Source organism: Cyprinus carpio, chromosome B7 (genome assembly GCF_018340385.1).
Source record: "Cyprinus carpio isolate SPL01 chromosome B7, ASM1834038v1, whole genome shotgun sequence".
Classification (NCBI taxonomy): domain Eukaryota; kingdom Metazoa; phylum Chordata; class Actinopteri; order Cypriniformes; family Cyprinidae; genus Cyprinus; species Cyprinus carpio.
Window position 1 is genome coordinate 42,325,333 of NC_056603.1, and position 20,294 is coordinate 42,345,626.

General features: G+C 34.9%; 1 protein-coding gene across 3 annotated transcripts in view; it reads left to right on the forward strand.

The window, feature by feature from the left end:
- LOC109092228 (low-density lipoprotein receptor-related protein 4) overlaps nucleotides 1-20,294 on the forward strand; it is a 93,104-nt gene that overhangs the window by 29,146 nt on the left and 43,664 nt on the right. For all 3 annotated transcript variants that reach the window (XM_042728743.1, XM_042728741.1, XM_042728742.1), the window contains exons 2-5: nucleotides 12,959-13,105; nucleotides 15,043-15,159; nucleotides 18,469-18,582; nucleotides 19,051-19,167. In XM_042728743.1, coding sequence (XP_042584677.1) covers nucleotides 12,959-13,105; nucleotides 15,043-15,159; nucleotides 18,469-18,582; nucleotides 19,051-19,167 — 495 coding nt within the window. The remainder of the gene's footprint in view (nucleotides 1-12,958; nucleotides 13,106-15,042; nucleotides 15,160-18,468; nucleotides 18,583-19,050; nucleotides 19,168-20,294) is intronic.

The window sequence follows — 20,294 nt, forward strand, 5'->3', positions numbered from 1 at the left end:
TGTGAGCAAATCAAAACAGGCCACATACACAAACCTATGCAAATATGTGGCATCCAAAAATTATTCAAGATTTGGCAAACTTTGCAAGATTTGTGATGCCAAAACTTTGGGCTGGTGTTGACTATACAGATTTTTTGATTCTAATGTACTGGTCTTGATTCTTCAATCTCAAGATCGATTTTTTTTTTTTTTTTTTTTTTTTTAGTTTGTGCCATTTTTTTTGTTGTTGTTGAAATGTGAACTTCACAAAAAAAAAAAAAACAATTGTATCACCTGTTATCCAATAATCAAAATAAGCTTTGTGCTTTCTTTTTGATATAAAACAATCTCAGCTTTTTAAATTGTCAATTTAACTATGAAATTCAATCAATATATGTGGTTTTGATGCTCTTTAATGTATCACGAAATAAACATGAACGAACATCAGAAGGTGTTAAAGGAAACTGTACAGCTAAGTAAAGCTGTAAAGCAGTAAAGCTTTTGATACGGTGAACCATTTAATATAATTGGACAAAGTAGGAGCTATGGGTTTTTCGGATATAGTTAAATCATGGCTGGTCTCGTATTTATCAGGGAGAGAGCAAAGGGTAGAAGTTGGAGGGATGCTTTCTGAGAGTAAAACTGTTTACAACATAGTCCGACAGTGTAGTGTATTTGGTCTCCTTTTGTTTTTATTATATATCGATATCCAGGCTGCTTGTGAGTGTAATATGTTCTTATATGCCGATGATGCTGCTTTATTGGCTTCTGAGAAGGAAACTAATAAAACTCAAGAAAAGCTAGGTGAAGAGTTAGTTGAGGTGAAAGATTGGCTGTCGGAAAATAAGCTTTTATTACATTTAGGAAAAACAGAATCTATTCTTTTTGGGTCCAAACATAAATTGAGTAAAGAGGATGATTTGGTAGTCAAAGTTGATGGGTATGAACTAACTAATAAAACATTGGTTAATTATCTTGGATGTGTTCTGGATAATAATTTAAGTGGGGCTAGTATGGCCAGGAAAGTATTTGGAAAAGTGAATGCTAGAATTAAATTTATAGCTAGATATGCAGGTTTTTTGGATAGAGATAGTTTAATGGTACTTGCTACAGGCTCAGTTCAGTGCCATTTTGATTATGTATGTTGTTCGTGGATGACTGATTTATCCAGAACTTGGATGATAAAGTTAAAAAAAATTAACAGAACAGATTGATAAGATTAGTTTCAGGATTACATTGTTTTAGCCATGTGGATAATGCACACTTTCAACAGTTTGGTTGGTTACCAATCGAAAGAAGATTGTTATTACGGAAATTAAAACTGGTACATAAAATCATTAATGATAGGGCTCCAGTATATTTTAATTCTTATTTTTCTAGGGTTAATGTAAGACATGGTCATTTTACAAGACAGAGCATTATGGATATTAATTTATGTAGATACAGGACACTGTATGGTCAAAGGTCGTTTAAATATTCAGGTGCAAAAGAATGGAATATGCTGCCATTAGAAATTAAGGTATTAACAAATTGTGATGGTTTTAGAATAAGGGTGAAGAGATTGTTCTTAGATAGGATGGCTTAAAATGTATAAGGAATTGTTGATCTGTTTATTTTGGACTAGGATTTCTTCTCTCTTTTTAAAGCAAGGACCACAATGGAAATAAGTTATTGAAACTTCATTGTGTTATCCTTGACAAGAAGGTTGTAACAGTGAATTGCTACTTTTTGTGTCAAATAATCTGAACTCAGCTTACAGAAATATATACACTCACTGGCCACTTTATTAGGTACACCTTGCTAGTTCCGGGTTGGACCCCCTTTTGCCTTCAGAAATGCCTTAATTCTTCATGGCATAGATTCAACAAGGTGTTGGAAACATTCCTCTGAGATTTTGGTCCATATTGACATGATAGCATCACGCAGTTGCTGCAGATTTGTCGGTTGCACATCCATGATGAGAATCTCCCGTTCCACCACATCCCAAAGCTGCTCTATTGGATTGAGATCTGGTGACTGTGGAGGCCATCTGAGTAAAGTGAACTCATTTTTATGTTCAAGAAAAAAAATGTTTTAGCTTTGTGACATGGTGCATTATCCTGCTGGAAGTAGCCATCAGAAGATGGGTACACTGTAGTCATAAAGGGAGGGACATGGCCAGCAACAGTACTCAGGTAGGCTGTGGCGTTTAAATGATGCTCAGTTGGTACTAAGGGGCCCAAAGTGTGCCAAGAAAATATCCCCCACACCATTACACCACCACCAGCAGCCTGAACCATTGAGACAAGGCAGGAAGGATCCATGTTATTCTGACCCTGAATGTCGTAGCAGAAATCGAGACTCATCAGACCAGGCAACATTTTTCCAATCTTCTGTTGTCCAATTTTGGTGAGTCTGTGCAAATTGTATCCTCCGTTTCCTGTTCTTAGCTGACAGGAGCGGCACCCGGAGTGGTCTTCTGCTGCTGTAGCCCATCTGCTTCAGGGTTCAATGTGTTGTGCATTCAGAGATGGTATTCTGCATACCTTGGATGTAACGAGTGGTTATTTGAGTTACTATTGCCTTTCTATCATCTTTAACCAGTCTGTCCATTCTCCTCTGACCTCTGACATCAACAAGGCATTTTCGTCCACACAACTGCCGCTCACTGGATATTTTCTCTTTTTCGGACCATTCTCTGTAAACCCTAGAGATGGGACCAACAACCATTCCATGTTCAAAGTCACTTAAATCCCCTCTTTTCCCCATTCTGATGCTCGGTTTGAACTTCAGCAAGTTGTCTTCACCACATCTAGATGCTTAAATGCACGGAGTTGCCATGTGATTGTCTGATTAGCAATTTGTGTTACCAAGCAATTGAACAGGTGCACCTAATAAAGTGGCCGGTGAGTGTCATGCCATATGTAATTACTTAATGTATTGAAAGATGTCCTTGTAAACGATATGGCACATTATGTTTACCTCAGAAAAGCATTCGATGTCCGTGAACTTAATAGTCAGCGAGGAAAAAATTACTTGAGAGGAGCATTTTGATAGATACATGCACTATATTGGTTTTTTAAAAATTGTTAATTTATTACATTTCTTATTTTTCTTATCCTGTTATTGATGTTTTAGTTAATGTGTATATGAATAAATCTGTCATGAAAACAAGTTAAGACAGCCACCATTTCAGTGTATATGATTCAAAAAGTAAGAAGAAACATAATTTTAACATTAAAAATGTATTATGAAGTTATTATCAAAACTGCCTTCTGTGCAATATAAATGTTTTTAGACTAATCAGTTTTTATTTAAGTGTTATTATGTCTAAAACTAAAATAGCAATTTAACTTAATAATTTGGGCTGTGTTGTTAATTTTAACCTTTGATATTGTAGTAAAGTTGACAGGGTTCACTGTATATTTTTTGTCTTTAGTTGAAAGAGAGATTTATTTCCCTTGAAGAATTGACATGCACTTTCTTTGAAAGGTTTTCAAATAAATCAGTGTTGAATAAATTGACATTGGATTCAAATTCAATCAAAAACTTTTGCATCAAAATCAAATTATGAAATTTCTGTCAGAACTCAAACACGTTCCGAGTTTAAGATAATCTGTATGAAACTTTCCATGAGCATAATAGTGTATTTTGTTATATCTGCAAAGTAATCAGTTCATTTTAGCGCATTCTCTCAGTGTTGTATGTAAAGTTGTGTTTTTCTCTATGTTGGTATTTTATTGGCTTTATTGCAGAAAAACACACCCATAAACTGCTTGCTAGAATCAAAACATACTACGGCTGGTTGCTTTGAATCAGTCAGACTGTCCGTCTCAGTGCCAGAATAAGCTGCAAAGTGAACCAGACTTCATGCCGATAGTCAAGTTTGGCTACACGAGATTGTAGGTTATCCAGACAAGCTACTTAAGCCTGAAGACAAATCATTTCAGTGCTGGAATTGTTTAGTCATTACATCTGCTTAGATCAGCTTGATCCAGAGATTTCTCTCTCTCTCTCTTATTCTGTGTGTGTGTGTGTGTGTGTGTGTCTGTGGGGAGGGGATTGCTGATGCATGCGTCCTGTGAAAATCTCTCTGGGTGGCCTCACTTTTACACTGGTGTCTTTCTGAGCTGCTAGTTCAGACAATATAGAGCACATAGCAGTGACTGGGCAGCTGGAGTAAAGCCAAACTCAGATATCTCATAGCAAGAACATCAGAGGAATGTGAAAAAAACTCTGAGCGTTATTAAAGAAGGATCAGATGAGGAAGAGAAAGGGAACTGACATGCAGATAATATTTAATTGCAGTATTATTTTTCTTGATGATCGGTATTTATCATCATCATATGCAGTATTATTTGTGAAGTACATGTTGTAGAGTTGTCTGGAGATGTCTTGAGATCATCTATTCAAAGCAAACACATAAACGATGTCAAAATGACTAAAATGTAACAGTTAAGGGGTAATAAATAAATACAGTAAAATGCATTGTAATGTTAATCATAGTTATTTGTAGTATGGGAGATTTGGATAACATGCCAGCTGTGTGACTACTATTTATTAAAATTATTATATTAATTTAGTATTATATTAATACTAATATTTAGAAGGGTTCTGTTGTATACTATTGGCTGAGACTGAAATGAGCACGCGGTAGTACTGTTATTAAAGTGGTTTATTTTTGAAAAGTAAATTTTCTACTTTGTGGTTTAAAGTGTTTTATGTCCCAACATGCTTTATCCAGACCTACAAATATATATTGTGCGAGTCAGCAAATTGCTGGTATGAGTGTTGTAATTATTATTTTTTTTAATAGCCATGAATTACTACATGAAACACTTTTTATTATTTTCAAAATGGTAACTGTTGGATAATTAAGCTTTTTTATGTATTTAAATAATTAAAATACTTTTAAAAATAAACAATTGGGTTAGTTTTTAGTTTTCATCTAAGAATGAGATGTTATTTATAAATTGAATGTTTCTAAAAACAAGAAACCAAAATTTTCATCACGTTTTAAATATTTAACATTTTGAGCCTTTTGAACATGGATGTGTTTGGAAAAAATGTGAACATTTTACAGCAAAATATTTTGAAATGTCAGTGAATTATTGTTAACATCATATTTGAAGTAATTTTTATGAACCTTCACAAAAAAAAGATGCAGAAACAATTTGCACTCAGAAATTGCTAGTAAATTTTACAAATAATTACAAAGAATCTGCAAGTAGCACATTGAAATGTGTATTTTTGAAGACTGTAAAAAAAGTTTTATATACAACTTTTTACGGTGTATTTTTCCTACATTGTTATTAGTTAATAGAGTCTGAAATTAGCTATTAGTCTCATTTTAATTGTCTCCTTTACCCTTGCCTGGAGGGCAACTTATGTGGCTCTGCTAACCCAAGTCTCCCTTAATAGTGTCACTCATAATTTTGCATAACAAATGAATGCAAATGTTTAAAAAATTTTACCCTTGCTCATGCTGGTTTTACACAAGTTACACACATCACCTCCGCTGACTGTACAATGATCCAAGATTAGTGACTTCTCTTCCAAACTGAGACTGAGTCACTATTGTCTGCTGTGAATTTTAGTCCAATTTCTTTTCTATACTGCTTTTCACAGTACATACTCTTCCAAAGCAGCCAAACAGACTCTTTTGCAAAAGAGACAATTCCTGTGAGGGGTTTGGTGTGATATTGAAGAAATCTTTTGGAAGAACAATGACAGTTTCTCTCCATCTGCCAAAAATTCAGTGGTTTTGTGTGAACAGATACGACTTCACAGTATGACAGTCTTTTTGTAAGCAAATTCCCGTTGTGTCTAAACACACCAGAGGATTCCTTATTTGGCACAAAATACAGCAGGAATTAAAGTGAGAGAAGCAAATGGAGCACAATAAAAAGATTTGATCCTTTTTATCCGCTAGGATTAAATGCACACATTTGTTCAAAAACAGATAATGTGCATGCTGGAGAATGTACTCACCCTCAAGCCATCAAAGATGTAGAGGAGTTAGTTTCTTCATCAGAAATTTAGAATCACATCAGTGTCTGATTTGTGTATATTATGCGTTGTATGGGTGCCGTCAGAATGAGAGTCCAAACAGCTGATAAAAACATCACAATAATCCACACCACTCCAGTCCATCAATTAACATCTTGTGAAGCCAACTGCTGTGTGTTTGTAAGAAAAAAACTCCATCATTAAGGCATTTTTAACTTTAAATGGTCACTTCTGGCCAAAATGTGAATCCATAATAACGCTTCCTCCAGTGAAAAATCTATCTCCTGTTGTCTCTCACATCAAATCCAGCCACATATTTGTTTAGAGCTGTTTTGGCTTGTAAAAGGTGCAGATTTCTTTCCTCATTCAGAGGACATAAAGCAATATGATGAGTAATGAACGTTAAAAACATCTTGATGGTTTTGTTTCTTACAAGCACGGAGCTTTTCAATTGAATAGTCATTAACTGATGGACAGGAGTGTTGTGGATTACTTGTGGATTATTGTGATGTTTTTATCAGCTGTTTTGACTCTCATTCTGACGGCACCCATTCACTGCAGAGTGTGACGGATTGATACATTTCTCCAAATCTAATGAAGAAATGAACTCCTCTATGTTGTGGATGACCTGAGGGTTGGCGTGAAATCTGTTCTAAATGCATATTTTCTTGTTGTGAAGAACTATTCATCCATGCATATTTATTACTTATTTATTTATTGACCTTGTAATGTTCATAATGCATCAGACTTCTCTCTAATGATGTATGCAGGACTTCTCAAATCGTTTATTCTGCTTAACCTCTTTTTTATAATAGCTTCAGATCTGTATGGTTCCGATTCAAACTGCGGTTGGGATGTTTGAGTCGAGGCTGCTAATGCTGCAGCTGAACCTCTTTTCTCTCTCTCTTTGTTTTTTTTATGTTCATGCCACTGTTAAACTTCCCCGTCCCATTCCTTCAGCCCACTGACTCTCAGCCCTGCCTCAAATGCAGGCTACAACAGCCAAGTTCATTAAAAATGGCTGACTGTGATGGAAAAGAACCTCCACTCAATGACAAGCCCTCACTTTTTCTTTTCCAGTCCTTTTTTTTTTAACCCTCTAAATACATCATAATCATTTCCCCTTTACTGTACCTCCGTCATTCAAAGCCGCACTTGGCATCTGCAATAGGATACCCTTGTTTTAAATTGCAGACAAATGTCTCTTTCCATTTTTCTCTAGGGTCTTTAAAAAAGGGCTTATGTTACAGTTGTTGAGCAGATATTTTAAACGTAGTGAGCCCAAAGCCATTCTACAAAACAGTTCAGATTATCTTTTCCCAAACTTAAAAAAAAAAAAAAAAAAAAACCTTTCCTTCTCAGTTCAGTGAAAAAAATCCATTCTCCAAAACACGTCCAATGTTGGGTCTCGGGATCCTGAAGCCCATCCAGTTGGCTTTTTTTCCAGATAAACAAGATATCATCAACTAAATTAGTTAATTTATTATCAAATAATAGATCTTAGTTCACCAGTACTTCGCCATGTCATCGTTTATTTTAAGGCCAATCTTAATACACTACACTAATTTAGTTTAAGATAATGTTCTGTTATATTCTATTATAATATTGTTAATAATTTTGTAAATTTGGAAAGTTTTGAATTAGATTTTTTTTGTATTTTCTAGTTTAAAGTTGTAGTAATTTAATTGCATTTGTCATTTATTATAATTTTAAAAAATATATTATATAGTTTTTTTTAGTACTCCAACTTAATCTAAACAAAATGTTACCTTGACTAGCTGAAAGAAACATTAAATGAAATACAAATATAAATATAAATGTGTTCCCCCCAACACAAGTAATGAAAATGCCTTTTTATGGTTTTATTTGACAGTAATAATCCTTGTTTTAACAACTTGAACCTTTTCCCCACTCATCCAGTTATATTAACTCTTTACATTGGAGTGTTTTTTGGTGTTTTTTTGAGCCTGAGAAAGATTTTTTGATGATTTTCACTAAAATTTGATGACCTACTGTATATTTTTCTGTATGAATATTTGAATATGCAATAAACCAAAATAAAGATCAAAGCCTTTACTTTTAAACAAATAAATCTGTTTTATTCTAGCTTAAAGCATTCTTTTTTTTATCAACACTTGAATATACAGTAGGTAGGTTTCATTAAAATGTAAAATTTTGAGCAAAAAGGTGAGAAAATCGAATTTTTATCAAAAACTACATCTGGATAATATTCAGTACGATTAACAAAGCATAAATCCAGTAAATCACTTCCATCAACACCTCCAAAGCTTTCACAGCCATATACCACTTCCTGGATCATCATTTTCTCCGTAACATCATGTAGTTTTCATTTATATGCTGTCTATTGCTGATGATCGCATTATTTCTCATATGCATCTGTTTACATTAGAGATCGCTCGTTTCTCCGTCCTGTTCACGTGTCTTTTTTGTTTCGGGAGGTGTTGTACTCATTCAGAAGATGTGTAATAGCGCCCCCGAGTGTATAACAGTGAAAACACGAAAAGCCGTAAAAACTTGTCTTTGGCGGGACAGCGTTGTCTTGTAAATGACGAGATAACTCATCAGTGGCGGGGAAAGAGTTAAAACCAGCATCCAGTCACTTTGCATAACTTTCATAGAAATCGTTGCTCTTTTGAAATGAGCGAAATATAAAAAAATGTCAGTGATTAACCTCTGTTCCATTTATAAAGCGATGAATAGATCAGATAACCAACTTGCAGCGCTGCTGAGCTCTTGTGAGCAAACCTTTCATAAGTGTTGATGGACTTTTTAGATGTAAATCCTTTCTTTCGCTGCTGAAAGAGCGGCTCCCCGCAGCTGCGTCTTCATTCTGCGTTGGAGGGGTTAAGCTCGAAAGTCTGACAGCTTTCTGGAAAGACATGTTGATATATCTTTGTGGTTGAGGGGTAATTTCACGGGATAGAAATTAGAGAGAACGGCAGTTGCACATGCACACACAGTGAGGTATTGGCATTTTTTTTGTTGCCAATGTCTGTAACGGAGAGCAAGCGTAGCCACAGGGGGGAAGAGGAGGAGAGATTCCAGATGTGAGGGGTTTTTAGAAAATGGAAGGGTGGAAAATGAAAAGATGATGTTTGGGATAATTCAAGTACAGACAAATCTGCTGCTCTTTTATTGTGTAAGTGATCGGACTTAATTGGTCTCTAAAGCTTTGCCATATTTATCTGCTTGGAGCAAAAATAAGGAAATGAGTAAATGACTTTACGAAGATGAATATGTGGGTTCACCTTTGCACAACATGATTCCTTTCTATTTTCCCCCTGGCATCCTCATTTATATGCCAACTTCACCAATTTACGATGGTGCTACTGGATGCTAAACACTAACATAACGTGGATAAACCCAAAATGTCCATCAATAGTAGTCATATCTTGCCAATCGGTGTCCTTATCTATTCTGCTTTCATGCGTACACAAGCAATTTAGTTGTTATTATCTCAGATTGCGGATTCAAGGCAAGTTCTAGCATGAAATAAACATGATTGAACATCAGAAGGTATGTTGAAAGATACACTTACCGAAATGTGTCATGTCTCATATAATTGCTCAATCAGCGTTTCAAGCACGGAAAGATAACAATAAATCAGCCTGTGAATGAAGTGTCACTTAACATTGCAGTCAGCCAGTGTTCACAGTTCGTTAGTTAGCTATTAAAACAAACACAAGGGCACTTACTTACTGTTAATTATATATGCATATTTAAATAAATCTGACGTGAAGATTGTGCAATTGAGTTGAACAAACATTTCAGTTATTATTTTATTGTGAGTAATATATCATAAATTAAATGGCAGTTGAATATTAAAGTTTGGGCTCTGTTCTGTTTTTAACTTCTAATATTATAGTAATGGAACAAATGTGACCCTGGACCACAAAACCAGTCATAAGGGTCAGTTTTTTGAAATTGAGATTTATACATCACCTGAAAGCTGAATAAACAAGGTTTGTTAGGATTTGACAATATTTGGCTGAGATACAACTACAAAATCTGGAATCTGAGGGTGCAAAAAAATCAAAATATTGAGAAAATTGCCTTTAAAGTTGTCCAAATGAAGTTCTTAGCAATGCATAATACTAATCAAAAATTACATTTTGATATATTTACAGTAGGAAATTTACAAAATATCTTCATGGAACATGATCTTTACTTAATATCCTAATGATTTTTGGCATTGAATAAAAATCTATAATTTTGACCCATACAATGTATTGTTGGCTATTGCTACAAATATACCCCAGAGACTTAAGACTGGTTGTGTGCTCCAGGGTCACAAATGAGAGAGCTCTCTATAGTTTAAAGCATTAGGTGGGAGAGATTTCATTTCCTTAAGAAAACCAAATCATCAGAATATTGTTATCGACGGACATCATTCTAAATAATTGGCAGTCATTGTCAGTGGAGAAATTTAGTACCGGTGGATCCTTATTTGTTTTGCTAGTGTGTTGGAACAACTAATTTTTTTTATTTTAAAATAAATTAATAGGGATGAATGATGCCAAACCTTTTTAATTCGATATGATACCAATACTTTTTGTCAGTTGTACCGATACTGATTATTTCTTATATGGGTATGTTTTTTTTTATTTTTTCAAATTTATTACAAAAGCAAATATGAGCGCAATTAAGAAATGTACCAATAGGTGTAAAAATAATCCCGTATTTTACAGAAATAATGTGATTTTAAATAAAACTTAAACATTTGTTTTTGCTACAAATGAAGTTTCAACTCGTTAATTATTTAGTTTAACATAATTTCATTAAAGTTGTCACAACTGAAAAGACTGATGCCAACTATTGTTTTTTAATTTTTCGTTATTATAAATTTTTGTTGAGCCATTTGTTTTTAGAATGTAGAATATAGTTTAAACCGTAATTATTACTGCAATGTGATGACACTGGATAACTAAGATAACTAAGATGATGTGGATAACTAAGTGGAAAACAGTATATTGCTTGCCTTGATTAAGCACAGAATTATTAATTTATGAAAAAAGCATTTAAAAACCTATTGGATTAAAGCAATAGTGTAATGAATTAATTTTAAAAAAGCATGGAATTTCTTAATTATTCAAAATGAATTACAATGTATCTGAAAAACAATTTCCTCAAAATATATATTGGGATGTTAAGGCATACTTCAAGTATTAGTTTCATTGCATTTAAATTGATTTGTTTTAGAATATGTTTTGTCTAAATTTCGATCAGTTGCTGGCCTGTTGTAATGCTGATAAATGTATACCTTAAATGCAAAGTTAGGATACCTAATAAAGGTATTTTTAAAGCCTGCTTCAGCTATCATAAAAATATGCCAAAAAAGCGCCCCAATATGTTCTGGGACTATAAATGTATATTACATTTTTATCTCTGTCATTGTTTGCTCTGTTTCAATGATATTAAGGCTAACAGTGTTTTTGACTTTGAAACAGAAATGGCAAGTCTTTAATGCGTACATGATGAGCGTCTTGCTCCATTTAGTGACTAAACATGGCATATATAACTTGATCTCCCACAAGAGAAGGGCTGTAATTATTTTAGCTTGCCAAAAACGAGCACAGAACCATGTGATGCTGAGCGCCAACTCAACTCCAGGCTTCCTCACTTTTCATTCGGTCACTCTCTTCAGATATGAGCGGAACAAACAGATGCAAATGATCTGAAGTTAAGCCAAGGTCATCAGGTCATTCTCATGCATCATATACATGATGAAGCACATACTTGAAAGAAGGGAGGTGGGCTGGAATAGATATTAATAGACTTTTCCGCTTCCTTGAATTATTGAGTTCAGAAGAAATTGCAGGGGTTGAAATTTTCTAACTCTAGTCTGTGGTGAGAAGTAACTTTGGTTGGAACAAGCTGGATGAACTTTAATGTGTTTATCTTGTCAAGGGTCATCTTTATTTGTTTAATAATTTCCCCTGTGTGATTTTGGGAACGTAAGGCAGTGGTGATTCTCACAAACATTCTTTGCATTTCTCTTGATAGAAACACGCAATCAGTCATTAGAAGCGTATAATAATCTGCTGTTTGTGGCTAGTGACTTTTTTTTTGAACTTCAGATCCCTGACTGACAGCTAGTCAGTGAGAGACAGGCACTTTTCTCTATTTCTGTCTGTAGATTTGAATAACAATACAGATTTTTCAGTTTTTGCTTCACTTCAGCAGCAGTTAAATACACCAAATTTCCAATATTCTGAAGGTTTTTACTGAGGGATTTGTTCATATCTCAATGTTTTATTCTCAAAAACAAAACCTTTAATATGTCAGCAAAATGAAACATCAGTTTTGAACCTGGCTTCATGCAATGTTCAGATTTCTATTCTGGAAATGTTTACAGATTAGTGCATGTTTGTTCAACAAAATGTATCATTTGCATATTTAATTAACATTTTAGAAAACTTACAATGCAAAAAAAATAAAAAAAGTTTGCAATTCTTAACTTTTAAAAAGTTTTATTAAATTAAGCAAAGAGAAAGTATAATGTTTGAACACTCAGTTGCAATGCTATGAATTTATTATTATTAATATTCCATTCAGGTTTTTGATTTGGAAATTAGTGCATATTAATTAGACAAAACGGTCTCACTTTATATCAGGTCGCCTTATCTACTATGTACATTTGATGCAATGCACTTATTGTGTACATGTTTTTACACTGGGGAAAAAAAAACACTGGTGACCCATACCTTACACCTAAACCCACCCTTAAACCTACCAGTAACACCAAATCTGTCCCTAACCTGACCCGTATCCCACCTCAATACCAGCAAAAGTGTTTTTGCAATACAATATAAATACAATAATTACATTGTACTTATTTTTTTATGTAAGTACATAGTAGTTAAGGCCACCTAATATAAAGTGGGACCGATGAAACATTTCCTTTGCGTATTTAAACCCAGCATTTCTGAAAACTTGTAATAGCTGACTTATGTTTATGCGTGTTTTGTAGCTGTTTTAGGTGGCGCCGAATGCTCTTGTGGAAGAAATCACTTCACATGTGCGGTCAGTGCGTTTGGTGAGTGCACGTGCATCCCAGCGCAGTGGCAGTGCGATGGTGACAATGACTGCGGAGATCACAGCGATGAAGACGGCTGCAGTGAGTCTCTATACACACTCCTTCATGAGAATGCAATCACGTCATACAAATGCACAAACTGTTTATTTATTCGTTCTAAGACCATTTGCGCTGAGGTTAAATTGTTATTCAATCCTCTGCTGAAACCCTTCTCTACAAAAGTTCTTTTGAATGGTAGTGTACATTTATATGTGTGCTGGAGTATCCTTTGTTCAGTTGTTGTAGTATTGAGCACACTTCAAATGCATTTTCCATTGTCAAAGGGGTTTGCAAAATGCTTTGCAATTGAAACATTCAGGAAATCTCTCTCAAGTGCTGTAGAGTCTGTAGTGGTTTCACACTCAATAAAACAGAAACGTGATTTTTTTTTAGAGAACAAAAAGAGCACTGGATGAAGTGAGAATTTATCTACAATCAATTGAAATTGATTGTACATCACAAAGTGCATTTACATGCACTTTAAAAATCGATTTCAGTCAGACTAAAACCATCATTTGTCTTCATAAAATGTCATGTAAATGCTTTAGCCTGACTGAAATTGTAGTTTTTTGTTTTTTTTTGTGAAGTCGGACTAACGGACCTACATAATTCAATTGCAGTGCAGCTTTGTCTAGCATGTGTATACTGTACAATTCTTGCGGAAAAGACATTTAAGCATACTTAGACCCTTTAGTGTACTGTAAAAAAAAAAAGTAAAATAAAATTAAGTAAAAATACAATGTTTTGGGTGCTTATGTGCATGTTAATTTCAATGAAATAAAAATGTATTAAAGTTTAAATGTATTAATACATTTATATTAATTTTGTTTAATCCACTTAAGACTTCAGTACATTTCATACTTCTATTTTATTTGAAATATGGTTATAAGTACTGCTGAATGTGCCGACAAGCATTTATAGTAAACTACAATATACTTAATAATGACATTTCTATTGAAACTTGTATGTAATTTATTGAAATATATTTGAAATTGCACATTTGTAATGAAGTTGCAATTCAGTGCTTTTAAAATACATTACAATCAAGTAATTTAGTATGTTAGTCAACAAATCAAAATAAGTGTATTTCTTTAAAGCACAACAAAAGTTTATTAATACAGTGATTGAAAATGTAAAACTTAAATTTACATAATTACAAAGTGCGCTTTTTAAAAGTGTACTTAAGTGACTATATATATATATATATATATATACACACACACTATATTTCTTAACACACTCAAGTGGCCTTTCATTTCAATGTTATAATCTGCAAATATTTTTTTTTTTTTTTTTTTTTTTTAATTTTTGAATTTGAATTAAACTGAAAATTCAGTTTAAGTAAGAGTTCTTCTTTTTTCACAAGGTATTGTTCACCTGCATTCACAGTGTAGTAAAAGAGGGGCTCAGGAATTTCCTGGCTGTGTATCAGGAGATACCTCAGACATCCTTCTGCAGCGGCACAAAAGAAAGCATCTTTTTTGCCTCACAGTCAGCTCCTGACGGGACTGTATGACCCTGCGGAGGGTGCTGGGCTCAGCTGAGCGTATCCACCTCTACAGGGCCATACAGAAGACAGGAGGTGCAGAACAAGCACCAGGAGGAACCCTAACAATGTCCTGTTCTCAATGCTGTAGCCTGAAAACACAGAAAGACTCAGCAGGGGATCCTTCCTCTAAGCTCCTAATGAGGAGCAACACTGAAGAGCTCACTACACGAAACACACTGAACGCATAGCAGTTATAAAATATGAACTGTTTTAGCCAAAATGTGCACTACAATGAATACCCTATTTTATGTTTATTACACTATTTTGTCTATTATATGTTTATCAAATAATTACGACACTACTATTTTAATAATTATAATAATGATAATTATTATTAACTAGATTTATTTATTATTCAAAATGTCAAAATTGAAGTTATTTGTCTTTTATTTAACTGGTTTATTGGTTTTACTTTCCTCCATTTCTTCAGTACTGCCCACATGCTCACCATTAGACTTTCACTGCGATAATGGAAAATGCATCCGGCGCTCGTGGTTATGCGATGGAGACAACGACTGTGAGGACGACTCCGATGAACAAGACTGTCGTGAGTAAATTTAGTATTTGTGTTATAGTTTAAAGACGAAAAACTTTCAGAAAACACAGGAAAAAAGGAAATTCAGTTATTATTTTAGTCACAAAAGTAGAACATTTGAAAAATGCTTTTTCTTGTCCATACAAGGGCAGCAGATAGTGACCATCTTTTCAAGCTACAAAAGGTAGCCTATCAAAATGATTTTTAAGACTCGTGCTGTATATTCTAGTGTTGTGAAAGCATACACTAAGGTTTGGTGAGAAACGAGCCAAAGTAGCATAAATTATTTAGTGAAAATCTTGACCTTGGGGAGTTGCTCTCTTGTGTGCATTCATGAGTGCATGACAGCAGCAGCTCTGTCATAAAATAACTGTGCTATAATTATTTTGACACCTTTTTTCGAGTCGTTTTGAAGCTCAGAGATGGTCACTATTGACTGCAACTCTGAAGAGCAAGCATGTATCTCAAATGCAGGTGGTTGTACAGTCATTAGTAAGTGCTGTGTGTATATATGTACCCATAAAGAAAAAAAATAAATAAAATTTTGTCATCATTTACTCACTCTCAAACACAAACGAAGAGATTTTGACCAAACAGTTGCTGGTAGCCATTGACTTCCACTTGATTTTTTTTTTTTTTTTTTTTTTTTTTTTTTTAACTATGGAAGTGAATGGCTACAAGAAACTGTTTGGTTATCAGCATTCTTCAAAATATCATCTTTTGTGCTCAACAGAAGAAAGAAGTTTAGAAAAACTTGAGGGTGAGTAAATGATGACAGAATTGTAATTTTTGGGTGAACTATAGAGGTAATTGTTCTGATCACTCTTAAGTGTTAGACTGGACTTGTAAATGAACAACAGCATGGTTTTCGTTGACCTTAAATGAAAGAGCGGTCCACACAAGAGAAATATGTCTCTCTTTTGTCTTTTCTAAAAGTGCTTTACAGTAATCAATTCTGAATAAAATAAAAGCTTATAGAATAGTGGCTTCACTTTGGCAATGGTTCTAGGTGGAATAAGACCACAGATTTGATCAAAAATGACTCCTACATGTTCAGACAAATTAGAGGATTAGTGTAATAAAAACATATATAGTTAAATATCCAATAGACTTCAACTCCAGCCAGCTAAATGAGTAAAATAAGCTACAGAGACGCTTGAGTCACACATCTAAATGTGTTTGCCAGGGTCACGCCTGCCTATGATGGGTAAGCTGGGGAAGTTTACTGACCATAATTATTTGTTACTGGCCATAAAACCTCATTTTGCATTTGTTATTAATATACAAATATGTTTGAACATGTGCCAGACAGCAGTTGCTGTTTGGACTGAGTTGTAGATTTTCTATTTTATTAACTCTCGTGCTGTGCTGGAAATCCTTATTTCAAGTCAAATTTGGTGTTCCTGATAAAAAATGACCAGCCTACAAAAACTTGCTTGTAAATCTCTCATTATGCTGTATTATAACCAAATCTTTTTGTCAATTTGTTTTCTTCCAATTAGCACAGGTTTTGTATTTCTTTTGGAGCTAGTTGGTTGTAGGGCTCATTGATTTGTGCTTATGCACTTTGAGTGTGTAAAAAAAAAAAAACCTTATTTGTGGAATTTTTTGTCGATGTTCATTCAAAACCTGAGGTGCATAACCTCAGATCACTGAGGCTTATAATTAGTCAGGTCCAAAAGGAAGTACAAAGAGAAAACAAGTTGATAAAAAGATTGAATTGAAGATTTAGTAATAATATTGCATAAAAAGACATAAATAAGCATTTGGCCAGTTATTTTTGATAGGGAGCACAGCAAGTCTAACGAAGTGTGGAAAAAAAAGTCCAATGCAATGATTAGCATTTTCAGAAAAAATAAAATCCTTTCTGTGTCAGAATGACCAGAAAACAACACCAGTGTTAAATATTTTACCTGCACTTTATTTTCTCCTTCACTTCAAACCCATTTTGCACCGCTTACTAAAGGAACACCATATGGACCTTACTATTAATGTCTTGTGCAAGTAGTATAAAGATATGGAACCAAAGAATATGTTTCATTGCAGTCCTTACCATTGTTACATTTGAATGCTGTGAGGCAGAAAACAGAAGCAACAATAGTCTTTGCATCTGACCCATATTTCTCAGTGCTGCACTCTTGAGGCTCGTCTCTTGATGGGGGGTCTGTCTGCCATAAGCTTTCCATGAATTTTTCATTCCTTTCCACCACACTGCCTCCTCTCTTACATTCAACATCCCTCTTTTTCAGCTTTTGTCTGTTCTTTTGGTTTATATTATCAGCTAATATATCAATATTGTGATAATTTACACTTCCTCTGTGAATTAGTGGCATGCAATAAAAATAGCTTAACGACTGCATGCGTTTCCTGTGTATTGGGATTAATTTTTTAGCATTTTTGTGCAAGTGAGATATTTTTATTTAACCATATGCATTTTACTACAAAGAAACCATCAGAACAGAGGTATCAGAAAAAGCGTGATGGATTTCATTCGATTTTTGCTTTTCCAGTGTGCTTTGCAGTTTGAGAAATGTTTTGTGCATATGGCAGGTAAAAGAGCGGCGGTGCAGAAATACACCGGTGGGTGTGTGTGTGTCTGGCGCAGTGGGTGGTGTAAATACAAGCAGCATCGCATTTAATGCTGCTGTTCTGGAGTCCCGTATCGGTGTCAATAAAATGCTATGAGCGCCACCAGTGCACTGGATTGAGTCGCTGCAGTGTGTTGCTAGCACTTTCTGTAGCACTGCTGGTGAGGAGCACAAGGTTAATGTATAGATAATATATTCTTTAACTCTCAAACCTTTAAGAAATAGTTCACCCAAAGAAAAATGTATGAATGTACTCACCCTTAGGCCATCCAAGATGTTGATGAGTTTGTTTCTTCAAAGGATTTAGAGAAATGAAGCATTGCATCACTTTCTCAGCAGTGGATGCTCTGCAGTGAATGGGTGCCGTCAGAATGAGACTCCAAACAGCTGATAAAAACATCACAATAATCCACAAGTAATCCACAGCACTCCAGTCCATCAGTTAATATCTTTAGAAGTATATATATGTAAAATACAATATTATGGATTTATAGACTATAGATATTGATAGATTTTTAGATATTTTAGTCGGAAGCAGCAGTTTGAAGTTATAAACGTCTTAATGATGGATTCATTTCTTGCCAACAGCTTTTCTCAACTGTAACAAGACATTACTGAAGCACTGGAGTGGTGTGGATTATTGTGATGTTGAAGGTTGTCATCTGCTGTACATCTTGGGTGAAAACAGTTCAAATGTTTAATCTTTGTTATGATTTTAATTTAATTTTTTCAGCTCCACGAGAATGCGAGGAGGATGAGTTTCATTGTCAAAATGGATACTGTATCCGGAGCCTGTGGTACTGTGATGGAGACAATGACTGTGGAGATAACAGTGATGAGCAGTGCGGTGAGATCATTTCTATGCGCACACATACTGTATATATATATGTATGCCATCCCAAAGAGGCTTCATTATTTAATCTTACCAAGATTACATAATATTTATTAAATGTTACATTTGTTATGTTACAAATACCGATTTAGATTTTAATTAAATGCAGTATTTTTGAATTGTTTATTAAAGATTCCTGCACTTGCAGCAATGACAGCTGTGCAGACCTTATGGTTTCTAACCATCAGTTTATTAAAATATTCAGAAGTTTACAAAACAAGGTTATTTAATCAGTTCTTCAAGGTCTGCACCTGCCATTTATTTATTTATTTTTCAGATGGAGTGGGATTGGGATTTATTTGTTCATTTTTAATTTCTGCCAAGTTTGTCCGAAGGTTTCTGCCAAACAGCCTTCATTCCAACCCCAGTAAATACAATGAATAGATTTTTTCAATGCCTTTCTGTGCTTGTATGTGTGTCCAGATAAGAGGAAGTGCTCTGATAAAGAGTTCCGCTGCTCTGATGGAAGCTGCATCGCAGAACACTGGTACTGTGATGGAGACACCGACTGCAAAGATGGAACTGATGAAGAGAATTGCCGTAAGTTGATTTAGAGTTTGAGTGCACCTATTTGTCAGATGATCACCCCTTCTTCTATCCATGCATCCACTGATCCATGCATCCATCATGCATTATGTATCATGCATCCATTCATCCGTGTTGCATCCATCCATTCTTGCATCAAGTGATCATGCAACAAAGTTTCAATCTAACAGTCTATGCAGCCATTATCCATCTATCCAAGCATCCATCCATCCATCCCTCCATCCATCCAAGCACCAATCCATTGTGCATCCGTCCATCCATCATATATCCTTCCATCCATCTGTCCATCCTTGCATCCATTGATCATGTATCCATGTTTCCTTCTATTATCCATGCATCAATCATTCATTCATCCATCCACCCATCCATCCTCGTATCCATTAAATATGCACCCATGTTTCCATCTATTTTGCATCCATCCATCCTTACATCCATTAAATATGAATCCACGTCTCCACCCATCCATCAATGCATTATCCATCCATCATCATCCATCCATCCATCCATCCATCCATCCATTCTTGCATCCATGTTTCAATCTATCTGTCTGTGCATCCATCCATCCATCCATGCATCCATCCATGCATCTATCCATTATGCATTCATCATATATCCTTCCATCTGTCCATCCTTGTATCCATTAAATATGCATCCATGTTTCCATCTGTTTGCATCCATCCATCATGCATCCATCATATATCCTTCCATCCATCTATCCATCCTTGCATCCATTGATCATGTATCCATGTTTCCTTCTATCATCCATGCATCAATCATTCATTCATCCATCCACCCATCCATCTTGGTATCCATTAAATATGCACCCATGTTTCCATCTAATTTGCGTCCATCCATCCTTACATCCATTAAATATGAATCCACGTCTCCATCCATCCATCAATGCATTATCCCTCCATCCATCCATGTTTCAATCTATCCTTCTGTGCAGCCATCATCCATGCATCCATCCATCCATCCATCCATGCATCCATTATGCATCCATCATATATCCTTCCATCCATCCTTCCATCCATCCATCCTTGTATCCATTAAATATGCATCCATGTTTCCATCTATTTTGCATCCATCCATCCATCCTTGCATCCATTAATTATGCATCC